The following is a 15,880-nucleotide window of genomic DNA, read 5'->3' as shown; positions in this document are numbered from 1 at the left end:
AACATGTCCACGAGTAATAAAGGTCGTGAATTAGGTCGTGAAAGTGGGACAGGCCATTTCGGCTGCTGTTTACAGGCTGATATTTCCACTCCTAACACTGCAGGATCAAAATTATTCGTGCCATTCCTAATGTCAGCCCTGCCGAGATCAACCAACAGCAGAGATAGGGATTGACATTTGAATCTGCTTGTTTTCTTATGGTTCAGCTGCTCTTTGGTTAATCAAACTGAATCCACTAGCTTGCTAATAATTAATACGTAAATTTGTATTTCCTGAAATGCAGAAGAAAAATTGTCTGAGTTAAGAGCTGAACACACCATTTCTGGAAGTACGAAGGTAGATATAAATGCTGGAGAAACTCAGCGGGTGAGGCAGCATCTATGGAGCGAAGGAATAGGTGACGTTTCGGGTCAAGACCCTTCTTCAGACTGATGTGGGGGTGGTGGGGTCGGGAAGAAGAAAGGAAGAGGTGGAGACAGTGGGAAGTGGTAGTGCTGGGAAGGGGAGGGGAAAGAGGGAGAAAGCAAGGACTAACTGAAATTGGAGAAGTCAATGTTCATACCGCTGGTTTGTAAACTACCCAAGCGAAATATGAGGTGCTGCTCCTCCAATTTACAGTGGGGCTCACTCTGGCCATGGAGGAGGCCCAGGACAGAAAGGTCAGATTCGGAATGGGAGGGGGAGTTGAAGTGCTGAGCCACTGGGAGATCAGGTTGGTTATTGCGAACTGAGCGAAGGTGTTGGGCAAAGCGATCGCCAACGCCGATGGTCTCACCGATGTAGAGCAGCTGAAATCTAGAGCAACGGATGCAATAGATGAGGTTGGAGGAGGTGCAGGTGAACCTGGAAAGACTTAGGTCCTTGGATGGAGTCAAGGGGGGAGGTAAAGCGACAAGTGTAGCATTTCCGGAAGTACAGTAGGTTGCCCTTGTTTGAATTTTTACAGAGAAACATTTTTACATATTCCGGTAGACGTTTTTCCCCTGGAGTCCAATATCGCTTAAACTTAAATTTTTGTGCATTATTTCTCGAGTTATTACTGAAAATGTTAAAAAATCAGACATAACTTTGAAATAAAAACGACTGTCTTTCGCTGATGACGTCAAAATGGGTCTGCGTGACTGCCATCTTCCTCGCACTGCGAGTGACATCACACCCTCGACCACTCCCGCCTGCCCCACTGGTTATTCAAAAGACGGAGAAAGAACGAGCAAGCCGGGCTCTGTACTCGCCCCGGGTCGGCACATGGTGGGGAGGTTGCTGCCGCAGCCCGCAGCCAGGTGTGAAGGTGTATTGCTTTCAGGAACCAGCCCTCACCTGTGATACCGCGCGCCCTCCCCCCCCACCCCTCAAACTCTAACCCCCTCCCTCTCTGTCCCCCCGCTCCCTCTCTGCCCCCCTCCTGCTCCCTCTCTGCCCCCCTCCTGCTCCCTCTCTGCCCTCCCCACTCCCTCTGCCACCCTCCCGCTCCCTCTGCCCGCTGCCCCTATCCTATGCCGCTGTCCTCTGCCCGCTGCCCTCGCTCTCTCTACCGCCCCTCCCTCTCCAGCCGCGCTTGCGAGTTGGGGGCTATGTGTGAGAGGATAGGGCGGAGGATGGGGTAAAAGGAGCGAATGAATAATCTATATAACTAAAAGTCTCATCTTGAACTGTGCTGTATATTGATTTTAGGAAAAATCGCTACCAAATATCACTATGATTTTGGGGCATCTTACTCACAGTCTTCTTCCGCTGAGGTAGCCCCGGGGAATTTTCCAATCGATTAAAAATAAAAAGTTATGAGTGTTTAAAAAATCTTGAGATCAGCTGATTGGTCCTCTCGCCTGTCAATTACCATGAGGAAGGTAACACCCCTTTCGGGGAGGGGGGGGGGCAGGACTATAAAGCCCCGGATGCCTAGACCCGAGTCAGTCACTCTGGAAGATCGTGAGGGAGAGTCCACAACTGTGATTCTAAGCTGTGAATCAACTGAGCTGTGAATCTGCAATGTACTTGCAATAAATGATTTGTTAGCCCTTAATGACAATGCAATGAGTTGTTTGGCAATTTGGTGGCATGCACTCTGCTTGAAATGCTGTGAAGTTGAATGTGGTGGCCTGCACTCTGCTTAAAATGCTATGAAGTTGATTGTGGTGGCCTGCACTCCACTTGAAATGCTATGAAATTGAATGTGGTGGCCTGAACTCCACTTGAAATGCTATGGAGTTGAATGTGGTGGCCTGCACTCTGCTTGAAATGCTATGAAGTTGAATGTGGTGGCCTGCACTCTGCTTGAAATGCTATGAAGTTGAATGTGGTGGCCTGCACTCCGCTTGAAATGCTATGAAGTTGAATGTGGTGGCCTGCACTCCGCTTGAAATGCTACGAAATTGAATGTGCTGGCCTGCACTCCGCTTAAAATGCTACGAAATTGAATGTGCTGGCCTGCACTCCGCTTGAAATGCTACGAAATTGAATGTGCTGGCCTGCATTCCGCTTGAAATGCTATGAAATTGAATGTGGTGGCCTGCACTCCGCTTGAAATGCTATGAAGTTGAATGTGGTGGCCTGCACTCCGCTTGAAATGCTGTAGAGTTGAATGTGGTGGCCTGCACTCCGCTTGAAATGCTATGAAATTGAATGTGGTGGCCTGCACTCTGCTTGAAATGCTATGGAGTTGAATGTGGTGGCCTCCACTCTGCTTGAAATGCTGTGAAGTTGAATGTAGTGGCCTGCATCCTGCTTGAAATGGAATTTCAAGGAATAGCCGTGAGTGAACTGCCAGTCCACCAGCCCTGAGTAACTGATCTGCCAGCCCACCAGCCCTGAGTGACTGAGCTGCCAGCCCACCAGCCCTGAGTGACTGAGCTGCCAGCCCACCAGGCCTGAGTGAGCCACCAGCCTACCAGGCCTGAGTGACTGAGCTGCCAGCCCAAAAATCCATTTGGCCCACAATGTCCATACTAGCCCTCTGGAAACCAGTCCCTTCGGCCCACAACACCCATACTTGCGTTCCAGAATGCCCCTCGAATATTCTAAAAGTGGAAATAATCTGTAAAATGTAATAATATGCAACCCCGACCAAAGAAATGTAAAACGACACTGAAAAATATAGAAGAAGTCATCAAAGTACTTAAATTACTCTATGCGCCCTTTTCAGTGATAAATCAAATAGATTAATTCCAGAAAGAAAAAAGCTTGATATCTGCTATACATGTTCAAACACAACATAAATAATTAAGAACAACAAATTACATTTCAAAGATTGTCAAGAAATGTATTGGTTGCAGACAATGCATAAAGTAGATGAAGTCATATATTAGCCAATCCCACTTATGAAGAACAAAGCTTTTAGCAGAAACAGGCAGAGTGACTAGTGGAGAGGGCGAGGAATCGGCAGATGTGATCATGCAGCTACTTAAACTGGAAACTGAGATGCGTGTAGGCAGAGTGGTCTGAGTCCGGCTTCAGTGACCTGGAGTCACTCCAAATCAGAAACCTGCTGATAAATGACCTGCACTAATTTGGGGTTAGTGAAAATCAATCAAAGCTTTTGTTCCCAATGACATTTATATATTTGTGCCCATCAAATAGCAGAAGAGGCCTGACCTAGCTTATTCTAAGGTTGAATTGCTTGCGACTTTTGCAATCCAAGGTTGAGCATCAGAGATATAATTTAAGTTGGGTATTTGAAACACAAAGCCAAATTTTAATTGAAAATAATATCCAGAGAGTTGATGAACCTCAGGTTAAAAACAAATTTAAGACTCAGGAATTTGCAGGTCTACATTTGTTGACCATTTCTAGAAGATGGCCCATCCTTATGTTGACTGCTGGTAGAAATTTTGATATAAACAGATGACATGCTAGACTACTTCAAATGGCAGTCATAATAGCACTTCACAACCATGCTAATGTAAAGTGAGAAATAAAATGCTGGAGAAATGTAGCGAGTCGAGAGGCGAGTTTAGGAAAGCAATTAACGGCATTTCTGGTCAAGACCCTACATCAAAAATCAAGGACTGGTGGTGGATCAGAATGAGAGAAAGAGAGGGGAACCTCCCACACACAGAGAGGGGTCGCCTGAAGTTGGTAAATTCTATGTTTTTACTATTGGGTTGTAGACCATCCAGGCGGAATATACAAAGTTCTTTATTCAATTTTCCAGTTTGTGTTGTGCCACACCCTGGCACAACACAACACAGCCATTGTGGACAAAGTGCAAGTGTTCTACAATGCTAATGTGAAACTGTGGTGATAGAAGAGGCCAAAATCAGCAAGGCCATTAGTGCATTGGTTAGGGTTTTACAGCAAACCAATGGCTCAATCGTCACCTTTTCTGATACCAACTTATTTTAAGATCTTTTGTCATAAAAAAAATTAAATAGTAAAATTGCATGGCAGGATTTGAACCCACATTCCTTGAAATGTTGATTATTTTTGTAAGGACACATATTTCTTCAATTAATTCATCTGAAATGTGAACATTTGAACCCATTCATCATTCATTATACTAACCTGAATGTGTACGCATGTGCCTGGTCAGGTGGGTTTTCTGAGAACTTGAGTAAGGACACTGTGGACACTTGTAAGGCCGTTCACCTGTGAAACAAACATATAAATTAAAAAAAAGAATGCTACTCTACTTACGAGGTTGAAAACTTTACACACGGCTATCCAAACCGTGCTCAAGGAGCATCACCCAATTCAGCCTTTCGAGGCAACTTAATATTTGCCATAGCTCTCACTCTATTGTGTGTACCTTGGAATTGGAAAAGGGTGTTTACTGGCTGCGGTCACTTTTTTTCAATAAATCTTCTATCAGCAACTCAGCATATTCAGAGGAACAAAGTTTCAAGGTATCCAGTGCACTCTCCAATGCACCTCTACGATAAAAGTTTAAAAGCTGTAAGGCCTGTTTACACAGAATCTTCTCAAGCAAATGGTGCATTGTTTCATCAACTCAGTGACATCATTACACTTGTGTAGCACATTCCAAAGTCACGTGCTCAGCTTATCATTTCCAATATGTTAAAAAATGAACAAAATGTGGGTGTTTAAAATTCATAAGATATAGGATGCCTTGGAAACTGCTATGTATCTGCAAGCTATAACATAATGCATAAAACCTCAGGATTTCCAACAACAGTATATACAGTGCATTCAGAAAGTATTCAGACCCCTTCATTTTTTCCACATTTTGTTACGTTACAGCCTTATTCTAAAATTGATTAAATCACTTTTTTTTTTTAAATCATCAATCTACACACAATACCCCATAATAAAAAAAGCAAAATAGGTGTTTAGAATTTTTTTGCAAATTAAAAATAAATAATTGAAATATCACATTTACATAAGTATCTCTCTGTACTTTGTTTCGTTCATCTTTCCCTCTATCCGGACTAGTCTCCCAGTTCCTGCCGTTGAAAAACATCCCCACAGCATGATGCTACCACCACCATGCTTCACCGTAGGTATGGTATTGGCCAGGTGATGAGCGGTGCCTGGTTTCTTCCAGACGTGATGCTTGGCATTCAGGCCAAAGAGTTCAATCTTGATTTCATCAGACCAGAGGATCTTGTTTCTCATGCCTTTTGGCAAACTCCAAGCAGGCTGTCATGTGCCTTTTACTGAGGGGTGGCTTCCATTTGGCCACTCTACCATAAAGGCCTGATTGGTGGAGTGCTGCAAATATAGTTGTCCTTCTGGAAGGTTCTCCCATCTTCACAGAGGAACTCTGGAGCTTTGTCAGAGTGACATTTGGGTTCTTGGTCACCTCCCTAACCAATTGCTCAGTTTGGCTGGGCAGCAAGCTCTATGAAGAATCCGGGTAGTTCCAAAGTTCTTCCATTTAAGAATGACGGAGGCCACTGTGCTCTTTGGGAACCTGCTGCAGAAATTGTTTTGTACCCTTCCCCAGATCTGTGCCTCAACACAATCCTGTCTCGGAGGTTTACGGACAATTCCTTCGTCTTCATGGCTTGGTTTTTGCTCTGACATGCACTGTCACCTGTGGGACCTTATATCGACAGGTGTGTTCCTTTCCAAATCATGTCCAATCAATTTAATTTACCACTGGTAGACTCCAATCAAGTTGTAGAAACATCTCAAGGATAATCAATGGAAATAGAATGAACCTAAGCTCAATTTTGAGTGTCATAGCAAATCGTCTGAATACTTATGGAAATGGGATATTTCCCTAACCAATCTGAAGAAGGCTCTCGACCCAAAACATCACCCATTCTTTTTCTTCAGAGATGCTGCCTGTCCTGCTGAGTTACTCCAAATTTTGTGTCTATATACTGTATTCTTTACTCATTATATATGGTTACCCTCCATCCATTGGTCCCACTCTCTTATATTGTTCCAATGAAGCACCATTATTTTCTATTTTCATTTATGTAAAATAACCACCTGTGAAAGCAGATGAGAAAGGCTGAAGCAATGTGTCCTGGGACTTAAGGGCAAGGCTGCTTTATCAAAGGGAGCTGAGGGAATGCTCTGTGTTCAGTTTCACGGTTTACTGAGACGTGGCTGCAGGCGGATCGGGCCTGGGAACTTCATATTCAGGGTTATACATCCTATAGAAAGGACAGGCAGATGGGCAGAGGAGGGGGGGTAGCTCTGCTGGTGAGGGAGGGAATTCAGTCCCTTGCGAGGGAAGACATAGGGACTGACGAGGTAGTCACTGTGGATTGAGTTGAGAAATTGTAAAGGCAAGAAGACATTAATTGGTGTTATTTACAGACCCCCAAATAGTAGCCCTGATGTAGGGTGTAAGTTGCAGCAAGAGTTAAAACTGGCATGTAACAAAGGTAATGCCACTGTGGTGATGGGGGATTTCAATATGCAGGTAGACTGGGAAAATCAGGTTGGTTCAGGACCCCAAGAAATAGAGTTTGTAGAATGCCTCGAGATGGATTCTTAGAGCAACTGGTAATGGAGCCGACCAGAGAAAAGGCAATTCTGGATTTAGTGTTGTCCAACGAACCAGATATGATAAGAGAACTCGAGGTAAAGAAACCGCTTGGAGGTAGTGATCATAATATGATTAGTTTTAATCTGAAATTTGAGAATGAGAAGGTTAAATCGGAAGTGGCAGTGATGCAGTTGAACAAAGGGGACTATGAAGACATGAGAGGGGAGCTGGCAGGAATGACGGTGGAACAGCAATGGCAGGAATTTGTGGGCATAATACAGAAGACGCAGGATCATTTCATTCCAAAAAGGAAGAAAGATTCTAAGGGGAGTAGGAGGCAACTGTGGCTGACAAGAGAAATTGGGGATAGAATAAAACTAAAAGAAAAGATGTATAACACAGCAAAGAGTAGCCGTAAGCCAGAGGATTGGGAAACCTTCATAGGACAACAGAAGGAAACAAAACGGGCAATACGGGCTGAAAAGATGAAGTACGAGGGGAAGCTGGCCAGGAATATAAAGAAGGACAGTAAAAGCTTCTTTAGATATGTTAAGGGAAAAAGAGTAGCAAAGTCAAATGTGGGTCCCTTGAAGGCAGACACGAGTGAAATTATTATGGGCAACAAGGAAATGGCAGAAGGGTTGAACAGGTACTTCGGATCTGTCTTCACTAAGGAGGACACAAACAATCTCCCAATTGTACTGGAGGACAGAGGGTCTAAGGGGGTAGAGGAACTGAAAAATATTTTCATTAGGCGTGAAATAGTATTGGGTAGGCTAATGGGACTGAAGGATGATAAATCCCCTGGACCTGATGGTCTGCATTCCAGGGTCCTCAGGGAGGTGGCTCTAGAAATAGTGGACGCATTGGTGATCATTTTCCTATGTTCACTAGATTCAGGATCAGTTCCTGTGGATTGGAGGATAGCTAATGTTATCCCACTTTTCAAGAAAGGAGCGAGAGAGAAAACGGGGAATTACAGACCAGTTAGCCTGACTTCGGTGGTGGGAAAGATGCTGGAGTCAATTATTAAAGAGGTAATAATGGGGCATTTGGATAGCAGTAAAAGGATTAGTCCAAGTCAACATGGATTTATGAAAGGGAAATCATGCTTGACTAATCTTCTGGAATTTTTTGAGGATGTGACTAAAATTAGAGCATATGGTAGGGTGTTGACATGGATAGAAAATTGGTTGGAAGACCGGCAGTAAAGAGTAGGAGTGAACGGGTCCTTTTTACTATATATATTAACTGTTTACCATATATATTAATGATTTGGAAGAGGAAATTAGGAGCAACACTAGCAAGTTTGCAGATGACACAAAGCTGGGTGGCAGTGTGAACTGTGAAGAGGATGTTAGGAGGTTGCAGGGTGACCTGGACAGGTTGAGTGAGTGGGCAGATGTGTGGCAGATGCAGTATAATATAGATAAATGTGAGGTTATCCACTTTGGCGGCAAAAACAAGGGGGCAGATTATTATCTCAATGGGGTTAGGTTAGGCAAGGGGGAGGTGCAGCGAGACCTAGGTGTCCTTGTACACCGGTCACTGAAAGTCGGTGTGCAGATACAGCAGACAATGAAGAAAGCTAATGGAATGTTGGTCTTCATAACAAGAGAATTTCAGTATAGGAGTAAAGAGGTTCTTCTGCAGTTGTATAGGGCTCTGGTGAGACCACATCTGGAGTATTGTGTACAGTTTTGGTCTCCTAATTTGAGGAAGGACATCCTTGTGATTGAGGCAGTGCAGCGTAGGTTCACGAGATTGATCCCTGGGATGGCGGGACTGTCATATGAGAAAAGATTGAAAAGACTAGGCTTGTATTTACTGGAGTTTAGAAGGATGAGGGGGTATCTTATAGAAACAGATAAATTATAAAAGGACTGGACAAGCTAGATGCAGGAAAAATGTTCCCAATGTTGGGCGAGTCCAGAACCAGGCGCCACAGACTTAGAATAAATGGGAGGTCATTTAAGACGGAGGTGAGAAAAAACTTTTTCACCCAGAGAGTTGTGAATTTATGGAATTCCCTGCCACAGATGGCAGCGGAGGCCAAATCACTGGATGGATTTAAGAGAGAGGTAGATAGAGCTCTAGGGGCTAGTGGAGTCAAGGGATATGGGGAGAAGGCAGGCACAGGTTATTGATAGGGGACGATCAGCCATGATCACAATGAATGGCAGTGCTGGCTCGAAGGGCCGAATGGCCTCCTCCTGCACCTAATTTCTATGTTTCTATGACTCGGCAACAGACCTGAACGAATACGCCACAGTCGTTACAGATTTCATAAAGAAATGTGTGGAGGACTGTATCCCAACAAAAACCTTCCAAGTGTTTCCCAATCAGAAGCCTTGGATGAACTATGAGATCCGCACTCTTCTGAAGACCAGACATGTCTGATGATACAGTGGTCTACACGAAGTCCAGATACGACCTTGGTAAGACCATCAAAAAGGCCAAAAGGGACTTCTGCTCCAAACTGGAGGATGAGACGGATGTTCGGCAGCTGTGGCGAGGCTTGAATGCAATCACCTCCTACAAGGCGAGATCAGGAGGCAGCTCGAATGTCGGCGAAACATCACTCCCTGACGAGCTCAATGCGTTTTACGCACGCTTTGATAGGGAGAATACTGATGTGCCTTCTCAAGCCCCCATTTGCTGTGATGGTATTTCAGTCAGTCACAGAGGCCGACGTCAGAAAATCCTTCAAAGGGGTGAACCCTCGAAAAGCACCTGGACCTGATGGTATACCCGGTCGTGTTCTAAAAACCTGTGCGGACCAACTGGCTGGAGTTTTTATGGACATTTTCAACCTCTCACTTCTGAGGTCTGAGGTTCCCACCTGCTTTAAAAGGTCATCAATTATACCGGTGCCCAAGAAGAGCAAGGTGACGTGCCTCAATGACTTATCGAGCAGTGGCACTAACGTCTGTGGTGATGAAGTGCTTTGAGAGGTTAATCATGGTGCAAATCAACTCCTACGTCGACAAAAACCTGGACCCTCTGCAGTTCGCTTACCGCCACAACAGATCAACGGTGGATGCGATCTCACTGGCTCTCCACTCCGCTCTGGACCACTTGGACAACAAAAACTCATATGTCAGGCTGTTATTCATTGATTACAGCTCGGCATTTAATACAATCATCCCCTCCAAGCTGGTTACCAAACTCGCAGAACTTGGTCTCTGCGCATCCCTCTGCAATTGGATCCTCGACTTCCTCATTCACAGACCACAGACAGTTCATATTGGTGGAAATGTGTCAGCCTCGATAACAATCAGCACGGGAGCACCTCAAGGTTGCGGGCTTAGCCCCTTGCTGTACTCACTCTATACTCATAACTGCGTAGCAGGTCATAGTGCGAACTCCATCATCAAGTTCGCTGACGATACCACTGTTGTGGGACATATCACTGATGGGGACGAGTCAGAGTACAGAAGTGAGATCGACCGACTGACCAAATGGTGCCAACACAATAACCAGGCCCTCAACACCAGCAAAACCAAGGAACTGATTGTGGACTTTGGAAGGGGGAGGATGGATTGTGGACATCAACGGGTCGATGGTGGAAAGGGTCAAGAGCTTCAAATTCCTGGGCGTGCATATCTCTGAAGATCTTTCCTGGTCAGAGAACAGTGATGCAATCATAAAGAAAGCTCATCAGCACCTCTACTTCCTGAGAAGATTACAGAGAGCCGGTATGTCAAGGAGGACTCTCTCTAACTTCTACAGGTGCACAGTAGAGAGCATGCTGACCGGTTGCATCGTGGCTTGGTTCGGAAACTTGAGCGCCCTGGAGCGGAAAAGGCTACAAAAAGTAGTAAACACTGCCTAGCCCATCATCGGCTCTGACCTCCCATCCATCGAGGGGATCTATCACAGTCGCTGCCTCATGTGGAGGAGGAGCCATCTTGGGGAACGGCTGCTAACCAGCAGCCGTCCGTTTAATTCACTTTTTTTTTCAGTTTTAGTGAGTCCTGTGCCTTGTTTGTGGGAGAGATAGACTTTTTAATGTGGGGGGGTAGGGGGTAACAATATTTCTAGGTCCCTACCTGGTCGGTGAGGCAGCTTTTTCTCCGGGCTGCCCCGTCGACCCGTCCTCGTGGCCTACCAGCGGGCGTGGAGCGCCGTTTCCTGGCGGGGACCGCCCAGCAACTCGGCTTCGGTGGCGGCACAGCGCTGGAGTGCTATCGTGGTGCGGAGCGGGCGATGCCTTGCCTGGGTCGCCGCGCTGGATCGACGCGCTGGAGCTCTGGTGAGCTGTGACCGCCAAGATCAACACCTCCGGGCTGCGGGGCTGCGGAGCGGAGCGGGCAGCGCCGACTTTAACATCGGGAGCCTGGGAGCTCCAAACCGGCGCGGCCTTGTCGGCTTCGGAAGCCGCGGTCCCCAGTTAGGAAGTGGCCGTTCCAGGTGGCCCAGCCGCTGAGAGGACTCTCGCGACGCCGGGGCAACAGCACCCGGCCAGAACGGCCAGGAACATCGGGCCTCCGTAAAGGCAATAGCGGAGCCCTCAATAGGCCTGACTTTGGGAGAACTGGGGATGGGGACTGGACATTGTGCCTTCCCCCACAATGGTAACCATTGTGGGGGGATGATTTTTTGTGTGTAATGTGAATATGTTAGTTTGTGTCCAAGATGGCTGTCGGAAGGGAGAATGGACGCTGGCGCGGTTTAGCTGCCGCTGCTCTCTCTTCACATTGTGTTTTTGATTTTTTGTCTTTGGAGCGAATTCTGTCTTTAATTTGTGTATTGGTGATGTCCTTATTATTTATTTTACTCGGACTATATGTTTTTTCTCTCTTGTTAATTTCTGTAAGGTGTCCTTGAGACTTTGAAAGGCGCCCGCAAATAAAATGTATTATTATTATTATTAAAAAGGCTGGCAGCATCATCAAGGACCCACACCATCCGGGCCTTACACTCATCTTCCCACTACCTTCAGGTAGAAGGTACAGGAGCCTGAAGACTGCAACGACCAGGTTCAGGAATATCTACTTCCCCACAGCCATCAGGCTATTAAACTCGGCTCGGACAAACTCTGAAAAATCAATAGCCCATAATCTGTTTATTTGCACTTTATCAGTTTATTTATTCATGTGTGTATATATTTATACAATGGTATATGGACACACAGATCTGTTCTGTATTCGTGCCTACTATGTTCTGGTGTGCTAAAGCAAAGCAAGAATTTCACTGTCCTATCAGGGACACATGACAATAAACTCTCTTGAACTCTTGAACTATAAGACTCTTCAACAGGTACATGAATAGGAAATATTTGGAGGGAGATGGCTAAGTGGGACTAGCTCAGTTAAGCAACTTGGTTGGCAAGGATAAGCTGGACTGAAGGGTCTGTTTCCATGCTGCATAGTTTCATGACTTTATGACTATAACAGATGTGTACCTAAACCAAAGCAGATGTAAAGATCATCAAAGCAGCACTGAAAATGGTTCATTATACATCATAAGGAAAGGGAGCCAATGTCATTGGGAATCATAAGTGTAGAAATAAGTCAACTGATAGGTATGAACCCATATTTCAACTGACTCATAAAAACAAAATACAAAAATTAGGAAGACACCCTTCATAGGTTGGGGCATTGAGTATAAGAGTCAAGAAGTCACGATGCAGCTTTATAGGAAGTTTGATTTGGCCACATATTGAGCATTGCGTGCAGTTCTGGACACCCCCATTACAGGAAGGGTATGAAGGCTTTGGAAAGGGTATAGAAGAGGTTTACCAGAAGGTTGACTAAATTAACGGGTATTAGCTACAGGGAGAGGTTAGACAGACTTGGTATGGTTTCTCTGGAACGCTGGAGGTTCCGGGAAGACTTGACAGAGATGTATAAAATTGAGAGGTGAGAGGCACAGATAGGGTTGACAGTCAGAAACTTTGTCACAGATTGGAAAAATCAAATACTAGAGAGCACATCTTTAAGATAAGAGGGGCAAAGTTTAGGGGAGATGTGCGAGGCAATTGTTTATACACAGAGGATGGTGAGTGCCTAGAATGTTCTGCACGTTGGTGGTTGAGGCAGATATAATACTGGCATTTACATAGACATTGAAAATAGGTGCAGGAGGAGGCTATTTGGGCCTTCGAGCCTGCACCACCATTCATTGTGATCATGACTGATCATCCACAATCAGTAACCCGTGCCTGCCTTCTACCCATATCCCTTGATTCCGCTAGCCCCTAGAGATCTATCTAATTCTCTTTTAAATTCATCCAGTGAATTGGTCTCTATTGCCTTCTGTGGCAGAGAATTCCACAAATTCACAACTCTTTGGGTGAAAAAGTTTCTCATCTCAGTTTTAAATGGCCTCCATTTTATTCTTAGACTGTGGCTCCTGGTTCTGGATTCCCCCAACATTGGGAACATTTTTCCTACATCTAACTTGTCCAGTCCTTTTATAAGTTTCTATAAGATACCTCTCATCCTTCTAAATTTCAGTGAATACAAACCCAGTCTTTCCGATCTTTCAGCATATGACAAGTCCCGCCATCCCGGGGATTAACCTCATGAACCTACGCCGCACTGCCTCAATAGCAACAATGTCCTTCCTCAAATTAGGAGACCAAAACTGCACACAATGCTCGAGATGTGGTCTCACCAGGGCCCTGTACAACTGCAGAAGGACCTCTATTCCTATACTCAAATCCTCTCATTGTGAAGGTCAATATGCCATTAGCTTTCTTCACTGCCTGCTGTAACTGCATGTTTACTTTCAGTGACTGGTGCACAAGGACACCCAAGTCTCATTGCACTTCCCTTTTTCCTAATCTGACACAATTGAGATAATAATCTGCCTCCTTGTTCTTGCCGCCAAAGTGGATAACCTCACATTTGGACTACATTATACTGCATCTGCCATGCATCTGCCCACTCACGCAACATGTCCAAGTCACCCTGCAACCTCTTAGCATCCTCTTCGCAGTTCACACTGTCACATACAGTGGCTTGCAAAAGTATTCATACCCCTTGAACTTTTCCACATTTTGTCACGATACAACCACAAACGTAAATGTATTTTATTGGGATTTGATGTGATAGACCAACACAAAGTGGTGCATAATTGTGAAGTGGAAGGAAAATGATACATGGTTTTCAAATTTTTTTACAAATAAAATACAGAAAAGTGTGGCGTGCAAAACTATTCAGCCCCCTTTACTCGGATACCCCTAAATAAAATCCAGTGCAACCAATTGCCTTCAGAAGTCACCTAATTAGTAAATAGAGTCCACTTGTGTGTAATCTAATCTCAGTATAAATACAGCTGTTCAGTGAAGGCCTCAGAGGTTTGTTAGAGAACATTAGTGAACAAACAGCATCATGAAGCCCAAGGAACATACCAGACAGGTCAGGGATAAAGTTGTGGAGAAGTTTAAAGCAGGGTTAGGTTATAAAAAAATATCCCAAGCTTTGAACATCTCACGGAGCACTGTTCAATCCACATCCGAAAATGAAAAGAGTATGGCACAACTGCAAACCTACCAAGACATGGGCGTCCACCTAAACTGACAGGCCGGGCAAGGAGAGCATTGATCAGAGAAGCAGCCAAGAGGCCCATGGTAACTCTGGAGGAGCTGCAGAGATCCACAGCTCAGGTGGGAGAATCTGTCCACAGGACAACTATTAGTTGTGCACTCCACAAATCGGGCCTTTATGGAAGAGTGGCAAGAAGAAAGCCATTGTTGAAAAAAAGCCATAAGAAGTCCCGTATGCAGTTTGCCACAAGCCATGTGGGGGACACAGCAAACATGTGGAGGAAGGTGCTCTGGTCAGATGAGACCAAAATTGAAGTTTTTGCCTAAATGCAAAACGCTATGTGTGGCGGAAAACTAACACTGCACATCACCCTGAACACACCATCCCCACTGTGAAACATGGTGGTGGCAGCATCATGCTGTGGGGATGCTTTTCTTCAGCAGGGACAGGGAAGCTGGTCAGAGTTGATGGGAAGATGGATGGAGCCAAATACAGGGCAATCTTGGAAGAAAACCTGTTAGATTCTGCAAAAGACTTAAGACTGAGGCGGAGGTTCACCTTCCAGCAGGACAACGACCCTAAACATACAGCCAGAGCTACAATGGAATGGTTTAGATCAAAGTATATTCATGTGTTAGATTGGCCCAGTCAAAGTCCAGACCTAAATCCAATTGAGAATCTCTGGCAAGACTTGAAAATTGCTGTTCACAGACGCTCTCCATCCAATCTGACTGAGCTTGAGCTATTTTGCAAAGAAGAATGGGCAAAAATTTCAGTCTCTAGATCTGCAAAGCTGGTAGAGACATACCCCAAAAGACTTGCAGTTGTAATTGCAGCGAAAGGTGGTTCTACAAAGTATTGACTCAGGGGGGCTGAATACCTTTGCACGCCACACTTTTCAGTTTTTTATTTGTAAAAAAATTTTAAAACCATGTATCATTTTCCTTCCACTTCACAATTATGCACCACTTTGTGTTGGTCCATCACATAAAATCCCAATAAAATACATTTACATTTGTGGTTGTAACATGACAAAATGTGGAAAAGTTCAAGGGGTATGAAAACGTTTGCAAGCCACTGTGGCTTTGTGTCATCTGCAAATTTGCTACGGTTAGTTTTAATTCCATCATCTAAATCATTAATATATATATATATTGTAAATAGTTGCGGCCCCAGCACTGAGCCTTGCGGCACTCCACTCGCCACTGCCTGCCATTCAGACAGGCCCGTTTATTCCTACTCTTTGTCTCCTGTCTGCCAAACAATTCTCTATCCATGCAAATCCCCATAACGCTAATACCTTGTACTCTAATTTTACCCACTAATCTTCTGTGTGGGACCTTATCAAAAGCTTTCTGAAAGTCCAGATTCACTACATCCACTGGCTCTCCTTCATCCATTTTACTTGTCACATCCCCCAAAAATTACAGAAAATTAGTAAAGCAGGATTTCCCCCATCATAAATCCATGCTGACTTGGACCAATC

General features: G+C 44.9%; 1 protein-coding gene and 1 long non-coding RNA gene across 2 annotated transcripts in view; one reads left to right on the top strand and one right to left on the bottom strand.

The window, feature by feature from the left end:
* Positions 1–15,880, bottom strand: part of LOC116971089 (RE1-silencing transcription factor B-like) — a 37,858-nt gene that overhangs the window by 9,948 nt on the left and 12,030 nt on the right. The window contains exon 3 of the mRNA XM_033017923.1: positions 4,498–4,581. Within this exon, the coding sequence (XP_032873814.1) occupies positions 4,498–4,581 (84 nt within the window). The remainder of the gene's footprint in view (positions 1–4,497; positions 4,582–15,880) is intronic.
* LOC116971090 lies at positions 1,772–15,062 on the top strand. Its single transcript, XR_004411399.1, has 3 exons — positions 1,772–1,782; positions 4,052–4,057; positions 14,835–15,062. It is a non-coding gene; the product is annotated as an uncharacterized LOC116971090 (long non-coding RNA).

Source organism: Amblyraja radiata, chromosome 3 (genome assembly GCF_010909765.2).
Source record: "Amblyraja radiata isolate CabotCenter1 chromosome 3, sAmbRad1.1.pri, whole genome shotgun sequence".
Taxonomy (NCBI): Eukaryota; Metazoa; Chordata; class Chondrichthyes; order Rajiformes; family Rajidae; genus Amblyraja; species Amblyraja radiata.
The sequence above is the reverse complement of the archived record's forward strand: the minus strand, read 5'-3'. Positions and strand labels throughout refer to the sequence as shown.